Source organism: Scardinius erythrophthalmus, assembly GCF_964197995.2.
Source record: "Scardinius erythrophthalmus genome assembly, chromosome: 13".
NCBI classification, from domain to species: Eukaryota; Metazoa; Chordata; class Actinopteri; order Cypriniformes; family Leuciscidae; genus Scardinius; species Scardinius erythrophthalmus.
Genome location: NC_138233.1, coordinates 3,223,648 through 3,246,251, shown reverse-complemented (window position 1 = coordinate 3,246,251; position 22,604 = coordinate 3,223,648). Strand labels below are relative to the sequence as shown.

At 40.3% G+C, this 22,604-nt stretch overlaps 1 protein-coding gene across 3 annotated transcripts; it reads right to left on the bottom strand.

The window, feature by feature from the left end:
* Nucleotides 1-497: 497 nt before the first annotated feature.
* Nucleotides 498-19,186, bottom strand: LOC308701014 (interferon regulatory factor 2-like). 3 transcript variants are annotated; one of them, XR_014031380.1, is made up of 8 exons: nt 18,990-19,186; nt 18,418-18,510; nt 18,157-18,256; nt 13,124-13,297; nt 9,393-9,424; nt 9,163-9,256; nt 6,654-6,797; nt 498-1,466 (listed from the first exon to the last, which is right to left on the bottom strand). XR_014031380.1 is itself a non-coding variant. In XM_081383008.1 (7 exons), exons 1-7 carry the CDS (start codon nt 19,014-19,016, stop codon nt 6,712-6,714), a joined length of 606 nt encoding a protein of 201 aa, XP_081239134.1. In that variant the 5' UTR covers nt 19,017-19,184; the 3' UTR covers nt 6,560-6,711. The 3 variants fall into 3 exon arrangements, 1 of the variants encoding a protein (XP_081239134.1); XR_014031381.1 differs by having other exon boundaries at nt 1,328-1,468; nt 6,660-6,797; nt 18,990-19,184; XM_081383008.1 differs by lacking the exon at nt 498-1,466 and having other exon boundaries at nt 6,560-6,797; nt 18,990-19,184.
* Nucleotides 19,187-22,604: the final 3,418 nt, after the last annotated feature.

Sequence of the window (22,604 nt, the reverse complement as noted above, 5' to 3'; positions counted from 1 at the left end):
CGTGGTTCATGTAAGCCCCAATAGTTCCAAAACATAAGCTTCTATGGGACAGACGATTGCATTATTGAATGGTAAATATAAAATAAAACACACACCCAAGTACTTTTTCAGCTGTTATTGCATTATTGGATTTTGTTAATGTCAGTTTTGCATTTGGAGAGGCAGGGTGACAACGAAATACTGTATATTACTAATTACTTACATAAGTTTAGGCTGTTTTTGGAGGGAAAAGCTTAGTGTTCATGTTCGCATGGGTAGCAACTTTTATTTAATTTAATTTTTGGGATATACTGTCTTTTCATTATGTGACCTGTTGGCTGAGTCTGAATTTTTATGACTGAATGACTGGAGTGGCCAAACAACAAAGTCATAAGTGTCTCTCTGATTTATGGAGATAATTGTTCAACATTATGAATGCTCACATCTGGAGGAACCCTCTGACACCGAAACGTGCAACGTCATTGTCGTGGAAATTCTTAATATGAATACAAAGTTTTGTTTGTCAAAGTTTTGTCATAAAAATTAAGTTTTATTCACGCCCGGGAGATCACTGGTCACAACAACCGAGTGAGTCTCCTGAATAGAAAGATACATGTACATTTATATCATACAGTTGAGTAAAAATCAGTGTCACTCAAGTCTTCTTCACTGTGATTGGTTTGTAATGATCTGAGCTAGTCACATGACTGTTAGTTCTACTGTGTTAAGCACTTTTTGGTTCAGTATATATATGGCCTTTGACCTGAGCATCCTTAGTCTGCGTTTCTCTGTACATTTAATGTTGAAAATACCCATTACGTAAAATATTTTTATCACAGTCATTATTAGAAAGGAAAAAAATAATGTTGGAGAGCTTTATTTCAAACAAATCTAAAATTACACACATTTACAGCATGCTGATCGAGTTCACTGACAAATATATAAGAAATTATTCTTACTGTTTAACAAAGTTGAGGGTTTATTACATAACACACACATTCCAGAGCATCAGGCAGTGTTTAAAATGGGTGTGACTCCAGATCTGCAAGTTCATTCACATTCAGTGTCTGAGTGTCACGACTGCAAGCATGATTCTCTTTCTGGGTGTTGTGGTTTCTTTATTAGTTGCATATTTTATTTTTCATAGGATTTTTGTCCATAGGAAGACCTTCACAGGCACTGCCAAACTATACGGGAAGACCGTCATTGTGACCGGTAGGTGAAACACACCTTTGTGCAAACGTTTAGTCTGCATGATTTCTCAATGTAGATGTTTATCCCTCGGGCGAAATGAAAGCAGACACTGTGGATATTCAGGAAGAGAACAGTGTGGAGAGCCGCTCGGGTCTCGCAAGAGTTTGATGAGAAGTGTGTGAGATCATATTGAGATCTCTGACTTATGATTGCAGACTTTTGCAAATCTACTGAAATAGGAGACGAGATGGAGTCTGAGTCTGCAGGAGAGTTCTGCAACAATCTCCGTTTAACTGTGAAATTAAAGAGATATCATGATTGTTATTTCCTGTAAAATCACAGAACTGAGAGTCTTTTCTTCTAAACTAAATTATTGTGAACTAAAACATTACAATCATTTATAGAATTAAAGCTGTAATAAGTGATAAATATTAGATTAAAATCTTAAACTAAATTACTGAAATGACTAACTGAAAAAAAAACTGAACTAGTTAATAAAATAATTAATAAAAAAAAAAATATATATATATATACACAAGCTAAGAAAAATGACAAAAGCATTGTAAAATGTAATTAATTACTAAAATTAAAATAAAAAAGCTAATTCAAAATATTAATAAAAACTACAATAGTGTTGAAACATTATTAAATAACACTGAAATGAATATAAACATTGCATGACATATAATACTAGATAATACAATGGAGAAATGGGCCTCAAAATGACTTGAATTAAAATTGTAATGAATTTTGAGGGAAAAAAGTTTGATTTATTGACATGGGAAAGTTCTATGAAACCATGGGAATTTTAATAATGAATATATAATTGAGCTTCAAATATTTGTGTGGACAATTGAGGTCAAAAGGTCTAAATGGAAGGTGTTCGTATTGACCCAATAGCGGGGCATGTTGTCACAGGGAAGGTGTTCGTATTGACCCAATAGCGGAGCATGTTGTCACAGGGAAGGTGTTCGTATTGACCCAATAGCGGGGCATGTTGTCACAGGGAAGGTGTTCGTATTGACCCAATAGTGGGGCATGTTGTCACAGGGAAGGTGTTCGTATTGACCCAATAGCGGAGCATGTTGTCACAGGGAAGGTGTTCGTATTGACCCAATAGCGGGGCATGTTGTCACAGGGAAGGTGTTCGTATTGACCCAATAGTGGGGCATGTTGTCACAGGGAAGGTGTTCGTATTGACCCAATAGCGGGGCATGTTGTCACAGGGAAGGTGTTCGTATTGACCCAATAGCGGAGCATGTTGTCACAGGGAAGGTGTTCGTATTGACCCAATAGCGGGGCATGTTGTCACAGGGAAGGTGTTCGTATTGACCCAATAGCGGGGCATGTTGTCACAGGGAAGGTGTTCGTATTGACCCAATAGCGGGGCATGTTGTCACAGGGAAGGTGTTCGTATTGACCCAATAGCGGGGCATGTTGTCACAGGGAAGGTGTTCGTATTGACCCAATAGCGGGGCATGTTGTCACAGGGAAGGTGTTCGTATTGACCCAATAGTGGGGCATGTTGTCACAGGGAAGGTGTTCGTATTGACCCAATAGCGGGGCATGTTGTCACAGGGAAGGTGTTCGTATTGACCCAATAGCGGAGCATGTTGTCACAGGGAAGGTGTTCGTATTGACCCAATAGCGGGGCATGTTGTCACAGGGAAGGTGTTCGTATTGACCCAATAGCGGAGCATGTTGTCACAGGGAAGGTGTTCGTATTGACCCAATAGCGGGGCATGTTGTCACAGGGAAGGTGTTCGTATTGACCCAATAGCGGGGCATGTTGTCACAGGGAAGGTGTTCGTATTGACCCAATAGCGGGGCATGTTGTCACAGGGAAGGTGTTCGTATTGACCCAATAGCGGGGCATGTTGTCACAGAGAAGGTGTTCGTATTGACCCAATAGTGGGGCATGTTGTCACAGGGAAGGTGTTCGTATTGACCCATTAGCGGGGCATGTTGTCACAGGGAAGGTGTTCGTATTGACCCATTAGTGGGGCATGTTGTCACAGGGAAGGTGTTCGTCTTGACCCAATAGCGGGGCATGTTGTCACAGGGAAGGTGTTCGTATTGACCCAATAGTGGGGCATGTTGTCACAGGGAAGGTGTTCGTATTGACCCAATAGTGGGGCATGTTGTCACAGGGAAGGTGTTCGTATTGACCCATTAGCGGGGCATGTTGTCACAGGGAAGGTGTTCGTATTGACCCAATAGTGGGGCATGTTGTCACAGGGAAGGTGTTCGTATTGACCCAATAGTGGGGCATGTTGTCACAGGGAAGGTGTTCGTATTGACCCAATAGTGGGGCATGTTGTCACAGGGAAGGTGTTCGTATTGACCCAATAGTGGGGCATGTTGTCACAGGGAAGGTGTTCGTATTGACCCAATAGTGGGGCATGTTGTCACAGGGAAGGTGTTCGTATTGACCCAATAGCGGGGCATGTTGTCACAGGGAAGGTGTTCGTATTGACCCATTAGCGGGGCATGTTGTCACAGGGAAGGTGTTCGTATTGACCCAATAGCGGGGCATGTTGTCACAGGGAAGGTGTTCGTATTGACCCAATAGTGGGGCATGTTGTCACAGGGAAGGTGTTCGTATTGACCCAATAGTGGGGCATGTTGTCACAGGGAAGGTGTTCGTATTGACCCAATAGTGGGGCATGTTGTCACAGGGAAGGTGTTCGTATTGACCCAATAGCGGGGCATGTTGTCACAGGGAAGGTGTTCGTATTGACCCAATAGCGGGGCATGTTGTCACAGGGAAGGTGTTCGTATTGACCCATTAGCGGGGCATGTTGTCACAGGGAAGGTGTTCGTATTGACCCATTAGCGGGGCATGTTGTCACAGGGAAGGTGTTCGTATTGACCCAATAGCGGGGCATGTTGTCACAGGGAAAGTGTTCGTATTGACCCAATAGTGGGGCATGTTGTCACAGGGAAGGTGTTCGTATTGACCCAATAGTGGGGCATGTTGTCACAGGGAAGGTGTTTGTATTGACCCAATAGTGGGGCATGTTGTCACAGGGAAGGTGTTCGTATTGACCCATTAGTGGGGCATGTTGTCACAGGGAAGGTGTTCGTATTGACCCAATAGTGGGGCACGTTGTCACAGGGAAGGTGTTCGTATTGACCCAATAGCGGGGCATGTTGTCACAGGGAAAGTGTTCGTATTGACCCAATAGCGGGGCATGTTGTCACAGGGAAGGTGTTCGTATTGACCCAATAGCGGGGCATGTTGTCACAGGGAAGGTGTTCGTATTGACCCAATAGTGGGGCATGTTGTCACAGGGAAGGTGTTCGTATTGACCCAATAGTGGGGCATGTTGTCACAGGGAAGGTGTTCGTATTGACCCAATAGTGGGGCATGTTGTCACAGGGAAGGTGTTCGTATTGACCCATTAGTGGGGCATGTTGTCACAGGGAAGGTGTTCGTATTGACCCAATAGCGGAGCATGTTGTCACAGGGAAGGTGTTCGTATTGACCCAATAGCGGAGCATGTTGTCACAGGGAAGGTGTTCGTATTGACCCAATAGCGGGGCATGTTGTCACAGGGAAAGTGTTCGTATTGACCCAATAGCGGGGCATGTTGTCACAGGGAAAGTGTTCGTATTGACCCAATAGTGGGGCATGTTGTCACAGGGAAGGTGTTCGTATTGACCCAATAGTGGGGCATGTTGTCACAGGGAAGGTGTTCGTATTGACCCATTAGCGGGGCATGTTGTCACAGGGAAGGTGTTCGTATTGACCCAATAGTGGGGCATGTTGTCACAGGGAAGGTGTTCGTATTGACCCATTAGCGGGGCATGTTGTCACAGGGAAGGTGTTCGTATTGACCCAATAGTGGAGCATGTTGTCACAGGGAAGGTGTTCGTATTGACCCAATAGCGGAGCATGTTGTCACAGGGAAGGTGTTCGTATTGACCCAATAGCGGGGCATGTTGTCACAGGGAAGGTGTTCGTATTGACCCAATAGCGGGGCATGTTGTCACAGGGAAGGTGTTCGTATTGACCCAATAGTGGGGCATGTTGTCACAGGGAAGGTGTTCGTATTGACCCAATAGCGGAGCATGTTGTCACAGGGAAGGTGTTCGTATTGACCCAATAGTGGGGCATGTTGTCACAGGGAAGGTGTTCGTATTGACCCATTAGCGGAGCATGTTGTCACAGGGAAGGTGTTCGTATTGACCCAATAGTGGGGCATGTTGTCACAGGGAAGGTGTTCGTATTGACCCAATAGCGGGGCATGTTGTCACAGGGAAGGTGTTCGTATTGACCCAATAGTGGAGCATGTTGTCACAGGGAAGGTGTTCGTATTGACCCAATAGCGGGGCATGTTGTCACAGGGAAGGTGTTCGTATTGACCCATTAGCGGAGCATGTTGTCACAGGGAAGGTGTTCGTATTGACCCAATAGTGGAGCATGTTGTCACAGGGAAGGTGTTCGTATTGACCCAATAGCGGGGCATGTTGTCACAGGGAAGGTGTTCGTATTGACCCATTAGCGGAGCATGTTGTCACAGGGAAGGTGTTCGTATTGACCCAATAGCGGGGCATGTTGTCACAGGGAAGGTGTTTGTATTGACCCAATAGCGGGGCATGTTGTCACAGGGAAGGTGATCGTATTGACCCAATAGTGGGGCATGTTGTCACAGGGAAGGTGTTCGTATTGACCCAATAGTGGGGCATGTTGTCACAGGGAAGGTGTTCGTATTGACCCAATAGTGGGGCATGTTGTCACAGGGAAGGTGTTCGTATTGACCCAATAATGGGGCATGTTGTCACAGGGAAGGTGTTCGTATTGACCCAATAGTGGGGCATGTTGTCACAGGGAAGGTGTTCGTATTGACCCAATAGTGGGGCATGTTGTCACAGGGAAGGTGTTCGTATTGACCCAATAGTGGGGCATGTTGTCACATTAGAGCCTCTTCAGTGAACATTGAACAGTAAAACAAGTATAATGAATCCCAAAACAATTCTTGTGTCATAAGCGTCCTTAAATTGTGTTCAGGTCATTTTGACACGGAGAGGATTTTCCTGCACCCAAAAATGCCAGTTACTGTTATAGCATTGGACTAAAATGTATTTTTTATAATTTTTTTATAATTTTGGTACCACATTGTAACTTGTGCAATACCAAAACCAATGTTTTTCCGTGCACAGGTCAATTTTCAGATATTTGGCTTTTCATAATGTAATTAATACATATAGTCTGCAAGTTTTTTCTCCACTTCAGAGCACTTGCTATGTCAACAAAATCAAACTGTTCAGTTGTTATCAATCGTTCAGATTTCTGCTGTGTAAATGTGAACTGTGCTCATTGCATATTTCAGAAAACTTGCAATACAAATATAGTACATTAATAACTGCTAAAAAGTTGATATCTATTAGTAAACATTTTTATGAATGATACATTTTCACACTGCTTTACTTATATCTATTGCACAAACATTGTAAATGATAGAACATTATAATACTTTCCTCATAGGAAACTGGAAATGAGAATGTGATCTTCATGCAACTGGATCTTGCGAGTCAGAAATCAATCTGCCTTTTTGTGGAGAACTTCCTGAAGGCCGAGCGCAGACTGGACCTGCTCATTAATAACGCCGGTGAAATATCTGGACACAAACACAATTCAGTCATAAAACTTTGACAAATAGTGGGGCATATTAAAATATGCTGCTTAATTTGGTTACACTTTATTTTATGGTGTCATTGTTAGTGTAACTATGTAGGCTATTTAAGTACTGAGAAATATTAATTAACTATATGTACTTACTATAGGGTTATAGGATTAGGATTCGGTTTAGTTGCATGTAAGTAATGGATAATGTAGAGCGAGGCGGTTATAGCGAGTACAACCCCTTCAGGCTGATCGGGTCGGGTTTTTTTTTTTACTTAAATAAAATAAATATGCATCAAGCAATTCACAAGTATTTTAAGGGTATTTTAAGTTTCTTTCTTTAAAAAGCATGACTTTTAACACTGACTTGAACAGCGATTGGATAGTTCACCCAAATATTTAAATTCTGTCATCATGTAGTTTCTTTCTTCTGCTGAACACAAAAGAAGATATTTTGAAGAATGTCAGTAACCAAATGGTTTCTGGTCCTCATTGACTTCATTAGTATTTGTTTTCCTATTAAAGAAGTCAATGGGGTCCAGCAACTGTTTGATTCCCAACATTCTTCAAAATATCTTCTTTTGTGTTCAATAGAAGAACGAAACTCATTCAGGTTTGGAACAACTTAAAGGCACACTATGTAGAAATTGTGTTTTTGTCAAACAGCGACCCCTAGAGTCGCTGTGGAATACTTGCACTGTCGTAAATATCAACGTCAACAGCGTCGTCTGATATCCCTCAGGACTACGTGATAAATACACCTCACAACACCTGAGTTCAGCTGGCAAACTAGTTTGTGAGGCAAGCTAGGCAATAAAACAACGCAAAAAACACATAAGGGAAACAAGTGTTTGTTAGCAAGTCTGTTAACAGCTCTGATAATCGAAAGCTAGCTAGACATATGTGGAAATTATTGGACTGGTCTAATTATCAGCAATGGATGAATGAACAGCATCGTAAAAAATGACATACTACAAGCAAGCGCAACGACACACAACATAGAACGCAAACAAGTTTACAAATAAGAGATTTATTTACTGGCCACTTCATGCGTTTTCTCAGATCAGATAGCTATCAGATTTATCAAAACGATTCCATTTACTTCTGGTCACATAAATGTGTTTTTGCGAAACGGATTTAAATCCGATCTTCAATTCCCGCGCTATATGCAGATTTAATGGAGTGCACGTCACCGAAAGCAACAGATATGAGCTGCATTTTATTGATCATCAGCTAAAATTTCAAAATCAAAGCCCGCAATAAGAGAGAGCGGCAACAGCCCTGGTAAGATCACTTCGTTTCTTTACTTTTAATGATGATGATTGTGTGTTAAGCGTCTGCGACTTACTTTCACTGTGATTTGCGATAGTTTGCACGTTGGCTTGATGAATAGATGCTCAGCTGCTCATCTGCGGTGATGCGTGTTCCAGTAGCGTCGTCATATCTGGATATAACATGTAGCCTATAACACGCTCTCACGTTTTTTTTTGTTTTTTTTTTGCATTTTTGGGAGGAGTACAATTTACATGTGGTTTCAACAACCAGATGCATTTACACTTGTCCAGTTTCGTCTGGAATGCGTCTCAGATCTCCTCCTGAAGTGGTTTGAGCGATCGGATTCAAATCCGTCTTGAATGCGTTTCGGAGGGCGTTTACACCTGGTCTTTTCACGGATAGATATCCGATCTGAGAAAACGCATGAAGTGGCCAGGTGTAAACAGCCCCCATGACAAAAACATACGCACGAAAGCCGGAAAACAAACGCTGGTTGGCCTCTCACGTCCAAATTTGAGGAAGTGGTGGGGGAAGTGACGTATGCCGTAAAGCAGTCGAATTTTGTAGTTCTTTTTTGTGCTCGGGTTACTACCCGAACCCCGAAGTTACGTAGTGCCAGTAAAAGCGATACAGACCCCGTCAGGCTCTGGCAGACGTGTCATTCAACCTTTTGTAAGTCGATGTACCATCACAAGGGTCTTGGAAATATATTATGAAGGTTGAAAAGCTACATAGTGTGCCTTTAATGGTGAGTAAATTATAACAGAATTTACATTTTTGTGTGAACTATCTCTTTGAGTAAAACATAATTTGGTTGAATTAGTGTCGATAAGTCCTGTTTTTAAGACGCTCGTCAAAATGGTGTCATTTATCGGTCAATTCAACATTAGAGAATCAACACCTGGTTAAAGTGTGAACATCTGATAATCTGAACATCTAAAATGTGAAATGAGTGTAGAGATAAAAACCAGATACAGTTTCTAATCCTAGCTTCTTGCTTGCCGTCCTGTAGAGAACCGGTTCCACCTGAATTACGTCACATGACCGTGGCACAGGTGTGCAGGGCGGATCAGGATATTCTGTACCTGTGCTATAGTAATCCTCCTCCTGCTTGACTGTCACTGAGGACGAGCCGTTGCTGTTTTCCCAACTGGACGCCTCAGGACACGATCGCACCGCCTGTGGTTAACACACACACACACACACACACACACACACACACACACATCTGTGTCGATTCATCTAATAACCTTTATCATTTCAGCTTTTCTGACTGCACACACAACGACACACACCCAAAAGTGAGAGTCCATACCTTTTCTTCTTTTTCAGCTGCTCGCTTCTTTCCTTTGAGAAACACACACACACACATCGAGATCAATGCATGCAAATCATCAAACCTGTCATTTCAACATTTGATGTGCTTTTTCACCCCAAAATCAAATAAGAAATTATAAAATTTAATTATATTAATTCATATATTATATCATATATCATTGAAATTATATTTGCTTTTTATAATTATATGATAATGAAGCCATTTTAGGGCCATTAAGATGTTTAAGGAACTAAATTCTATATAAATTCTAGTAAATTATATATTTATATTAGTATTACCATGATGCAAACATTTCATTATTGGTTTATTGTTTTTTTTATGTTTACTTCTCATTATCCTCATTAGATTCTTTTTAATAATGTTTTGATTTAAATCAACATAAAGCGGTAAAAACAAATCTATACACATAAATTATTACACAATTACATTTAAAAAAACATCCTTCACGTTGAGCTTTGCTGTACATAAATAAATTATATTTTTAAGGATATTAGAATAGAAAAACATTATTTTAAAGTGTAATAATTTCACAATAGTACTGTTTTTTTCTGTATTTTTGAACAAATATATGCAGGCTTGAAGAGCATAAGAGACTTCTTTCAAAAATATTAAAAATAGTAATGTTTCCAAACTTTCGACCGGTAATATATGTGTATATGTATAACGTTTGCATTACAGTAATGATAAGTTGAAGGAAAATGCATTATATTGTCCTGGAAAAAATGTAGAAAAGTTCATTTATTTATTTCTAAAAATAATTGGGGGTGAAATATGACATGAATATATTTTCTTCTCAGCTTTTGTGAGACACATCAGTAACAGGTACTTGGGCAGACTAAGTGGGATCATACCAGAATTATTATAGTTAACTAACACTAAAACCATGAAAAAAAGTGTCACTTGAAATAAATTAAATTTTAACAAAAAAACAAAACAAAAAAAAAATAAAAAATTAAGCTAGTTGCAACATTTCTTAGTTTCATGTCATTTAAGTTCTACTAAAATAACTAAACTGAAATAATAATTAATTAAAGCTGCAAGCAGCATTTAGCGGGGTTCAAGCTATTAAGGCATTTAAGCACAAAAGCATCAAAAGTTATTACGTTTTATTTAGCAAGCATGTAACCACTGACATCATAGATTCTAGCATGATTTACCATGGTTTACCATGATTTCCCATGGTTTACCATGATTTACCCTGTTCTAGCATAGTTTACCATGAATTTATTTTAGTTTACCTTGATTTACCATGTTCTAGCATGATTTACCATGATATACTACATTCTAGCATGATTTACCATAGTTTATCATGATTTACCATGGTTTACCATGATTTGCCCTGTTCTAGCATAGTTTACCATGAATTTATCTTAGTTTACCATGTTCTAGCATGATTTACTATGATATACCACATTCTAGCATGATTTACCATAGTTTATCATGATTTACCATGGTTTACCATTATTTACCCTGTTCTAGCATGATTTACTATGATATACCACATTCTAGCATGATTTACCATAGTTTATCATGATTTACCATGGTTTACCATTATTTACCCTGTTCTAGCATGATTTACTATGATATACCACATTCTAGCATGATTTACCATAGTTTATCATGATTTACCATGGTTTACCATTATTTACCCTGTTCTAGCATGATTTACTATGATATACCACGTTCTAGAATGATTTAACAGGATTCTAGCATGATTTACCTTGATACACCACATTTTAGTATTATTTACTATAATGATTATTTACCACATTACTAGCCATTATGTGAAGTGTCAGTGCAAATGAAGTGATAAACACTGACAAAATATGATTTTGTTATAATAGTTATTGTTAAATAAGTGATTTTTTAGTGTCCAAGTATTAATGTGAGCACATGTGAAAAGACTTCATTAATCCGTAGAATGGCCAGCAGAGGGCAGTAGAAGACCACTTATTGGCTCACTTTCACTTTAAATTTCATTATTTTCACCAGTTTTCTGCACTAAAGCTAACCAGTGTTTCCATGTTAACTCAATAATGCATGCTCTCTCTCTCTCTCTCTCTCTCTCTCACACACACACACACACACACACACACACACACACACACACACACACACACACACAAAGACAAATGTTGTTGTTGTTGTTGTTGTTGTTGTTTCAATACTATTGTGATATGCCATTATGACAATATATTTATATATATTTATATCTATAAACATTTCACAAAGTCTTTGTAAGCTATTAATCAGATGATTCAGAATTTATTCAGAAACCTAAGACTACACGCACACATTATGTTGTAGATACAGGCATTTGAACTGTATGATGTGATCAAACTGTCAATACTAATATTTTAACAGATAGATTTTGACTAAATGTAATTGTAAATGTTAAAATAGTGATTTTATAAAGTCTAAATATAAATTATAGAACAATATGACAAAATGTCTATTTTAAACAGCAGGGGGCAGTAAAATACCACTTCTTGGCTTAATATGCCATTATATTCATATCATTTTCACCTTTTTAACTGTTAAAGAGGCAAATTTTGTCCGATCCGTCTGAAAATTTTCATGCATGTTCAGGGTGATATTTCACATGTTCTGACTTATTTGTAAGAAGGTCTTGAGCATTCATTAAATATATATAGGCTTTCAGGGACAAGTCTACATTTTGAAGTGAACCTATTATAGCTATCCAAATGAAGAAGTTCAAATTTTTCTGACAATTATTGATCTAGTGAGTCCAGAGAATTGTATTGCACTAGTTTTGAACATTATGATATGAAAATTATATGATCAGAGATGGAAAAGACCATTTACAGCCAATACAGGCAGTTTACCATAGGAAATATATGGTTTTAAAGCCTTTTAACTGTTATAGCGCCACCTTTGGTCCGATCTCCATAAAATTTTGCATGTTTGTTTGTGATGTTATGTCACATATGCTCATTGATTTTTGTGAAGTTCTGAGTTTTCATTTAGTATTTATAGGCTTTTTAGTGTATTTTGCCACGCCCCTTTTATAAATGATCCTATTACAGCCATCCAAATGCAAAAGTTCAACTTTTTTTTGATAATTATTCGTGCTTGAACCCCTAATAAAAACTTTAAACGTATTGTTTAAAAATAAACTAATACAAATGTCAAAAACACACAACAAAAATACCAAAATTTAAAATCTAAACAGAAAATATTTAAAGAAATATAAGGCAAAATACTGATAAAAACAAGAGTGTGATGAAGTGAGTGTGATGTGATGAAGTCAGTTGCAGTGTTTGCATGGACCCTAATAATGCCATTGTAACCGGACTAGCAGCACAGTCAAAAAACAAAAAACAAAAAAAAACACATGTAACCGCGTAAATCAGAACGAATTGGTCAAATCAACAGTCCATGTTTCGGACTCTCATCCCGCAGCACGGCACAACAGGTCTTGTGTTTCCTTATCAGGACCCGAAATAGATAAATATAAAGTCTGCTCTTTAAAACAAAGAAGAGAAGCGATGTAGAAGTAAAAAAAAAATGTACATGTCAAAAAATCAATTCTGATTTGAAGCTTGTGACATATAAACGCACACATAAACCCGATCACTTTCTTTAGCGGTCATGTAAACACTATGTTCGGATTCATCAATCATATTGAAACAATGTAAACGTGTCCATGTAAACGTTGCTAGCGCCAGCATGTGTTATGGACTGACCTCTCTTTGAGTGCCTCTCAGACGCTGACAGCATCTTGTAAACTCTGAAGGCGTTTGTTCCCGTTTTGATGCTTTTGTCCTTCACCTCTTCTATGTCAGGCAGGGAGTTCATGGCACAGCGGAAGTTTGCCTTCCATGTTTTGGGGTACTGTTTGTCACCTGGTCGATATTTACCTAAAGAAATAGCAATGGAAAACCAGATACACTTATAGATAATATAGAATAGCATTTCTTGATCACTTCAGCTTTTTATATTTGTATTGCCTTTAGTAGTTATGAAAATACAGATGTAGAAGAAACTCAAACTATATATAAGAATGAGAATTTTATATATATATATATATATATATATATACATATATAGTGTTGGACTCTTTGGATTTGGAAAATAGGTGTCCTCCCAGAACACCCCATCAACCAACTAGTAAAACCCTAGCATCCTCCCAGAACACCCCATCAACCAACTAGTAAAACCCTAGCATCCTCCCAGAACACCCCATCAACCAACTAGTAAAACCCTAGCATCCTCCCAGAACACCCCATCAACCAACTAGTAAAACCCTAGCATCCTCCCAGAACACCCCATCAACCAACTAGTAAAACCCTAGCATCCTCCCAGAACACTCCATCAACCAACTAGTAAAACCCTAGCATCCTCCCAGAACAACCCATCAACTAACTAGTAAAACCCTAGCATCCTCCCAGAACACCATCAACCAACTAGTAAAACCCTAGCATCCTCCCAGAACACTCCATCAACCAACTAGTAAAACCCTAGCATCCTCCCAGAACACCCCCTCAACCAACTAGTAAAACCCTAGCATCCTCCCAGAACACCCCATCAACCAACTAGTAAAACCCAAGCATCCTCCCAGAACACCCCATCAACCAACTAGTAAAACCCTAGCATCCTCCCAGAACACCCCATCAACCAACTAGTAAAACCCTAGCATCCTCCCAGAACACCCCATCAACCAACTAGTAAAACCCTAGCATCCTCCCAGAACACCCCATCAACCAACTAGTAAAACCCTAGCATCCTCCCAGAACACCCCATCAACCAACTAGTAAAACCCTAGCATCCTCCCAGAACAACCCATCAACTAACTAGTAAAACCCTAGCATCCTCCCAGAACACCCCATCAACCAACTAGTAAAACCCTAACATCCTCCCAGAACACCCCATCAACCAACTAGTAAAACCCTAGCATCCTCCCAGAACACCATCAACCAACTAGTAAAACCCTAGCATCCTCCCAGAACACTCCATCAACCAACTAGTAAAACCCTAGCATCCTCCCAGAACACCCCATCAACCAACTAGTAAAACCCTAGCATCCTCCCAGAACACCCCATCAACTAACTAGTAAAACCCTAGCATCCTCCCAGAACACCATCAACCAACTAGTAAAACCCTAGCATCCTCCCAGAACACTCCATCAACCAACTAGTAAAACCCTAGCATCCTCCCAGAACACTCCATCAACCAACTAGTAAAACCCTAGCATCCTCCCAGAACACCCCATCAACCAACTAGTAAAACCCTAGCATCCTCCCAGAACACTCCATCAACCAACTAGTAAAACCCTAGCATCCTCCCAGAACACCATCAACCAACTAGTAAAACCCTAGCATCCTCCCAGAACACCCCATCAACCAACTAGTAAAACCCTAGCATCCTCCCAGAACACCCCATCAACCAACTAGTAAAACCCAAGCATCCTCCCAGAACACCCCATCAACCAACTAGTAAAACCCTAGCATCCTCCCAGAACACCCCATCAACCAACTAGTAAAACCCTAGCATCCTCCCAGAACACCCCATCAACCAACTAGTAAAACCCTAGCATCCTCCCAGAACACTCCATCAACCAACTAGTAAAACCCTAGCATCCTCCCAGAACACCATCAAACAACTAGTAAAACCCTAGCATCCTCCCAGAACACCCCATCAACCAACTAGTAAAACCCTAGCATCCTCCCAGAACACCCCATCAACCAACTAGTAAAACCCAAGCATCCTCCCAGAACACCCCATCAACCAACTAGTAAAACCCTAGCATCCTCCCAGAACACCCCATCAACCAACTAGTAAAACCCAAGCATCCTCCCAGAACACCCCATCAACCAACTAGTAAAACCCTAGCATCCTCCCAGAACACACCATCAACTAATTAGAAAAACGTAATCGGTTACCTAATGTAACCTCTGTTCTCTCTAGAAGAGGGAACGAGTATTGCGTAAGTTGCTTACACTACGGGTAAAGTCATCTTTTCTTGAGATATGAAGCCAAAACATTATCCTTAATTTTTATAATCTTGTCAACGCAGTGCAGCAGCAGCAGACCTAGAGCAGGCTGCCCTGCGGCAACTGCAGCAGCCTACCACTGAGCCTGGGGTGACGTCACACCCAATGAGGGCGCTTGACGCGTCACAGTCCGCCAGAAGGGGCGTGATTTAGCGTATATAAGAAAGGGCTCAGAGGCTGCTCCCCTGGTTTTCGTCAACTGAAGCGAAATGAGCTCGTGGCGCAAGCACGGTGGGTTACGCAATACTCGTTCCCTCTTCTAGAGAGAACAGAGGTTACATTAGGTAACAGATTTTGCTTACGTTGCTTACATTGCGTAAAAGTTGCTTACGCTACGGGAACCCCCTTGTCAATGCTGTGCGCGCACAGCATCCCCTGTGAGTCCCAGGGAAAGCCCGGGGAACATGATGAGTGGGAAACAGGGGGCTAACAGAGTGGTTAGCGCATGTACATAAGCACACAGTAGGGAGTGCAGAGCGGCCCAGCCAGTCTGTACTGAAACTGACACAACCCTTATAGTGCAGCTCAACCAGGAGAGCTAAATCGAGTAGAAGTAGCCCGCGCACGAAAATTGTGGGCAGGGCATACACGCGACTTAGACTGATAAAGGTTTAGCGGGGGCTGGCCGCTGCGCGTCGGGAAAGGGGGGTGGAGAAGGAGAGAGCGAGGCTCGCGGGAAGGGTTCCCGCGAGCACTTAGCTACTGCATCGGGTTCCGGTGGCCTCTGGGAGCGGCGCTAATTCTTGCGCGGTCCGGCGGAGGCAGGCGGAGAGACAGCGTGAGCGTCGAACAAGGCGAGTCGAGCCCGCAGGGTCGACATCAGCAGTTCTTCGCAGAATTCGCAGCCGCCCGAAGAGAGAGCGAAGGCTGCGTGGTCTCGTCCCAGGCAGAGAGCGCAGATCACATGGCGGTCCCTGTCGCTAGGCCTGTCGCGATAGTCGATAAGTCGATTAATCGCACGATAAAAAAAATGAGCTCGATAATTTTTCCGGCCGCGATAATTCCATTTGCATGCTTGTTTGTTTTCCTCATCTCTCTCTCTCTCTACCAAAGAGACTGGATGACCACTCTCGGTTCTTTAGCGTATAGGAGGAGTGAACCCTCTTGTTGTCAGTTGCATGGTCTTTGTGTGGGGAGGCGGCGGCGCGGCGCTTGTCAGTCACATGGTCTTTGTGTGGGAAAGCACCGGCGGGACTGTTTGCGGCTACTGCCGGGAGAGAGAGAAGATGCTAGTTGTGAGTTGCGACAGCGAGCCCGATCACATGAAAATGCATATCTATACCACGAATGTTATTTCTCGTGCCATTTATACGCCAAAAATAGTTTTTGCGTGCATATGATACGCTCTTTATGGCGTGTAATACGCACGCACTCCTCACCCCTAATCCTAACCAAGTATTTTCAGTGCGTAGCATACACACGCAATAAAGTGCGTCTCCGTCTTCCCGACAGTACACAATCACTTGACAAAGTAACAGGAGGACAAAGTAACAGTGCAAAATTGTGCGATATGGCTTGTTGAGGCTTTTTTTATTTGTTTACAAAGGCCCTAACTGTCAGTTTTGCCTGTTATGGAATGTATCACCATTTAATAATGTCTAAAGCCTAATGTTTAATATTTTTTGAAGTGCAATTTTGTTTCATTTTATATATTAACAGACATTTATTTTGTTAACAGACACTAAGAGTCCATTGCTTTCATTGTTTTTGGTTGTTTTGTTCATTTTTTTGGATATTTAAAATGTTTTCCGTTTTCAATGTTTAATATTCTTTAGAAATAAAAGTTTATAGATCGTTGAAAAGGTGTACCTGCATTATTATGCCATTATAATTATATTAAATGAAAATGGTCTCAGAACGACAATATTATCGTTTATCGCGATAATTTCTTGGACAATTTATCGTCCAGCAAAATTTGTTATCGTGACAGGCCTACCTGTCGCTGAGCGGGGCTCGGCAAGAGCCACAGGAAATGCGAGGCATTTTGCAACAAACGCCTCGTGCTCTTTTAGAGGAGTGTGTTGTGGGGGCGAGCACACAAGGAAGCACAGCAAAAAAGGATACTGTTGCCGGATAGCGAAGCAGGCACGGATGGCTGAAGGCGGCAAAGACGACCGGCTTCCTCAGGCTCTATCCTCGGCTTGCTGGTCGCTTGTTTCAATGGCGGCTTCTCTCAGAGTCCAGCGATGCAGAGAGCTTCGCTGAAGAGACGAAAACCAGGGGAGCAGCCTCCGAGCCCTTCCTTATATACGCTAAACCACGCCCCTTCTGGCGGGCTGTGACGCGTGAGGGCGCGACGTCACGCCAGGCTCAGTGGTAGGCTGCTGCAGTTGCCGCAGGGCAGCCAATGAGCACGCAAGATAGCCTGCTCTAGGTCTGCTGCTGCTGCACTGCGTTGACAAGATTATAAAAATTAAGGATCATTTTTTGGCTTCATAACTCGAGAAAAGATGACTTTACCCATAGCGTAAGCAACTTACGCAATACGAGAGAACCTCTCGTAAGAGAATCCTAGCATCCTCCCAGAACACACCATCAACTAGTAAAACAAAAAACAACAGCTCGTCTTGGCAAATGCAAAACAGCATCCTCACATTGTGACTGAGTTTTAAACAGGTAAGCACACTATTTTGTTCAGAGAATGACATTTTTTACACGAATGTTCTGTCTGTATGTGTGTGTTTATGTTTACATGCGTAAATGTCAGTGTTTCATGCTGACTGCACCTGTGTTAATGGCCCAGTTTCGGAAGAGAGGAGCATCTTTCTCCAAGTCCCAGCCGTTCCGCGCAGCATGCATCCATGGAATCTGGAATATCCTCTTCTCCTGCAGGCAAAGAACATGCAAAAGATGTCACGGATCAAGACACACCCTGCGTATGTGCACTTTAAAATGACGAAACGCTTCACAGATAATAGCATCATGCTCATGGCGATTGTAGTTTTCACCAATTAAATGCTATAAAAAGACTAGCACAGTCACAGTACCTTGTTGACCCATTTCAGCCCCGGTATTTTACACGAGTTTATCTGCTCTTCCAACCACGGCCTCATTCGCATTCTCTCTACCGGCATGCTGGCCTAGAGAAGAAGAGAGAGAGAGAGAGAGAGATCTGGAATTTGTCAAAGTTTGACAGCAACTTTTCCTCCTTCAACAGGTTGTACATTCCTTCATGACTTTCCAGGAAGCAAGATGACAAACTTTGTAATCGTGTAAATAATAGTGTTTTATATAGGTATTGTGTATTGAATTTTATATTTATCATCGTGTATTTTATAATGTGTGCGTGTGTGAAAGCGGTTAACAAGTGAAAATTAAAAAGTGATGGTCAGCAAACCAGAAAGTGCACCACGCCACCGGTCAGCTCTTGGACCACCATCATATTCAGTTTATTATCTTGCCGTGAATTATTACACAAATGTTCAGTAAATACATGAAGCGGTATGCCTAGGCTAAATATTGTTTTGACAGTGGCATCATAAAATGCTTGATATGACTCCATATACCATATGAAGGCTAAAGTGAACGATAATGCAGTTACCATCCCTGCAAAACTCACCACAACTTTGCAGGCCCTGTCCCTCATGCTGGCGTACAGTAGACAGTAACGATACAAATAAAAATACGTACACTAAAAGATTATTTAGTGTGGTGTTTATGTAATGCCTCACGGTAGTGATCCTAATGTGTGATCTTATTCTTTAGATTTTTATGGCGGTTGGCAAACCAACGGTGCATTACCGCCACCGACTGGGCCGGAGATATTGGAACTTAACTAATAAAAACTAAATTAAATCATTTTAGCTAAGTCTTTGTCTCTCAGAAACTTAATAACAAAGTGATAAATGTTACTGGATGTTTTCCCTAATAAACCTTGCATTGTAAAATTATTCTGATTGACCATTCTGAGAGACTGAAAAAGCTGATTTCTTTCTTGGCTGGACTTTTTGCAATGAAATAAAATATGCTCTACAGTATAAATGACTACAATGTTGGATGTTTCCCTATTATCTTCAATGAAGAATTGAGCCCTGTGTGTCCTATTCTTAACCGTGTAATTATTCTTTCCTCTCTTCTACTCCTACCTATATCCACTTCTGGTTGTATATTATATAAATGTCTCCCTTTGTCATGATCCACCCAATACTCCTGCCATGTTGATCTTCGTTCATCACGTTTTACGTGATAATTTAAGTTGAGTAAACTTAATTTCTTTAGGTGTTACCAATTGAAGTAATTTTTTTAAGCTGATCCAACTGTTCACTTTTTAGTGTGTTTCAGTGTTTGTTTTGCAAGTTTATCAACCTCCTCATTCACTTCAACATTTGCAGGTAGCCTACCCAAAGAAACCTGATTTTAAATCCTTTTCATTTAACTTACAAAACCCATACAAATTTTATGAATTATATCATTTCTTATAGATTTCATGCTTTCTAAAGCTGAATAACTATCAGATAATCAGAGTTATTTAAATAATTTCCCCATTGCAAGGCCAACAAAATTGCAACCAACTCTGTTGTGTACTGATAAATTATCTGACATATTACTCCATTCTTTGGAATATAAGCGTGTCCTGTCTTTGGATCCTTGGAACCATCTGTAATGATCAGAAAAATGCATATCCAGATGATATTGAAGTGATGTCTGGCCATAAATGTGATTGAAGACACAGTACGGTTTTTATATATATATATATATATATATATATATATATATATATATATATATATATATATATATATATATATATATATATATATATATATATATATATATATAAAAATATGTTGTTACATATGTTAAAATGTATATGTATATACATTTTAACATGGTTAAAAATGGTTAACAATTAACGTTATGTAACATTACAGTAATTTCTTACCACTGAATGAGCGGGACTCTTGGTCAGTAAACAAAAACTCGGTTAACTTCGTGTTCTCTTCAATTATACGTGTCAAATCTCTCTGAATTCACACTATTTATTCTCCTATAATTATTAATTATAAGCTATTTTTCAATAAAGAGGTCGTATAATTATTAATTATAAGCAATTATTCAATAAAGAGGTCGATAAACTAATGTTAGTCAGCAAAACGAAATGCGCGCTGCTGACTGAGGTAAGCGCGTGCTGGAGAAGCGCATGCTGGACATGCGCGTGCAGAATCAGATCAGGGGCCGAGGGGCGCGCGCAGGAAAGATTTGTATGCTTTTCATACAGCGCGTAACCTTGGCTTGATATTTTTAGCTGTAAATTTGGATTTACCTGAAAATTATAATGCATTTTAACGCGCTCTAATCCAGGTTTTAATAAACTGTATCTGCAAAATATTTTTTTTTTTTGAAAAATGACACATTTTAGCATAATAACATAGGCTTGTTATAAAAATAAACCCTAAAAATAACTTGTAGGGAACGTCCGGTTCCAGGTGGAAAAATGCGGTTATTAATAAAATAACCAAATGGAAACCATATGGAACGTTCTGTGTTTGCTGGGTAATACATTTACATACATAAATACACACACACACACACACACACACACACACACACACATAGGCCTATATATCATACTGGATGCAGTGTTGGAAAGGGTGTGTATAGGCTACACAGTATTTTTATGACTGAATGACTGGAGTGGCCAAACAACAAAATAAAGCCATAAGTGTCTCTCTGATTTATGGAGATAATTGTTCAGCATTATGAATGCTCGCATCTGGAGGAACCCTCTGACACCGACACGTGCAACGTCATTATTAGAAAGGGAAAAAATAAACGTTTGAGAGCTTTATTTCAAACAAATCTAAACTTGCACACATTTACAGCATGCTGATCGAGTTCACTGACAAATGTAAGAAATTATGCATTTAGCAAATTTGAGGGTTTATCAAACACTTTAAAGGAAATAAAAACAGTGTTGCGTTCATTTTGAAAAACAACTTAGGCATTTGCTTTGCATAGCTATGCTTGCCTTAGCAACAGCAAATAAAGAGTGAACATAAGATATTTCACTACATTTCAGTCATTTATAAAGTTATAATCTTTATGGAATTGTCGTGGAAATTCTTAATACGAATACAACCTACTTAATCTGACTTCTTCACCATGGACAACTTGCCGTTGTTAAAAATAATAACTACAGTATCTCGAGGTAATTCCCTGAATACAATACAATACTTCCCTGAAGTAAGGTGACGGCGTCCCGTCAAGAAGCTCCTATCACTGCCTCAATCACACACGAGCACACAGGTCTTTAACCGTCTATACACTCTCACAGTCCCTCTCAGGTGTGCGCTGGTCCGACACAGGATCATTAATACTAACTCAGAGTATTACAGCCTCACTCCGAGGGCGGCTCTATAGTCTTCAACACCATCACTGTCTCTGCGGTGGTCTTTTGAGCATTGCTGTCAGGAATCAGGAATGGGGGTAGTACATTTCTGTCCCCCAAGGTACAATCTACACTAACGTATCCCATATGGCTTATTATTGGACCTCAAGGTACATATGGACCTTTTTGAGGGTCAAAAAGCATTAAAAGGTACATATATGTATCGTTTCTTTTTAAGGTTAAGGTACACTGTAAAAAGTTTAACTATTATTTACTCACGGGAGTTCCCACGGGACTTCAGCGCGAGACTACAAAACACTATTTAGGTGAATTTAAACAGTGGCTAAGTTGCTAAACGCATCTTGTTGTCATGTAAGGGCCCTGTTCATGTTGGACAGACATTTTAATTGCATTTTGTGTCTGTTAAGAGACACAAAGACACTCTTTATGTACATGCCCCCATAACTGCCGTTTTAGCTGAGTGTGAGCTCTGGGCATTAGCTGTAGCAGCTCCGTGTTGCTAGCGCCAATCCGGTTCATGTTTTTTTTCTTCCTAGACAGTACTCACAAAGAGTTCTCCTTTAAGTTAATAAAGTTAAATATTTCTGTAATATTTACTTAGCCACAGAATTATTTTTTAGAGTGTACAATATTGTAGGCCTACCCTTGACGGTACAGCGCAGTGACAAGCCATTGTATACCTCGGCCTAAAGGTACAATTATGTACTTTATTTTCTGAGTGTAGAATCTTTAGTACTTCTGTTACTACCTCAATCACACATAGATGTTCTTTTGTTTTCTTTTGAATCTGTTTCTCAGGTGTGCAGCATATACCTGACACGACTC

Coding starts and splice junctions, on each gene's coding strand:
- LOC308701014 (XM_081383008.1), bottom strand. CDS start 19,016: ATGAGGGACAGGGCCTGCAAAGTTGTG. Junction 18,511..18,989: donor ACAGGGCCTGCAAAGTTGTG/GTGAGTTTTGCA, acceptor CTTCTTCTCTAG/GCCAGCATGCCGGTAGAGAG. Junction 13,298..18,156: donor AAACTGGGCCATTAACACAG/GTGCAGTCAGCA, acceptor CTATTTCTTTAG/GTAAATATCGACCAGGTGAC.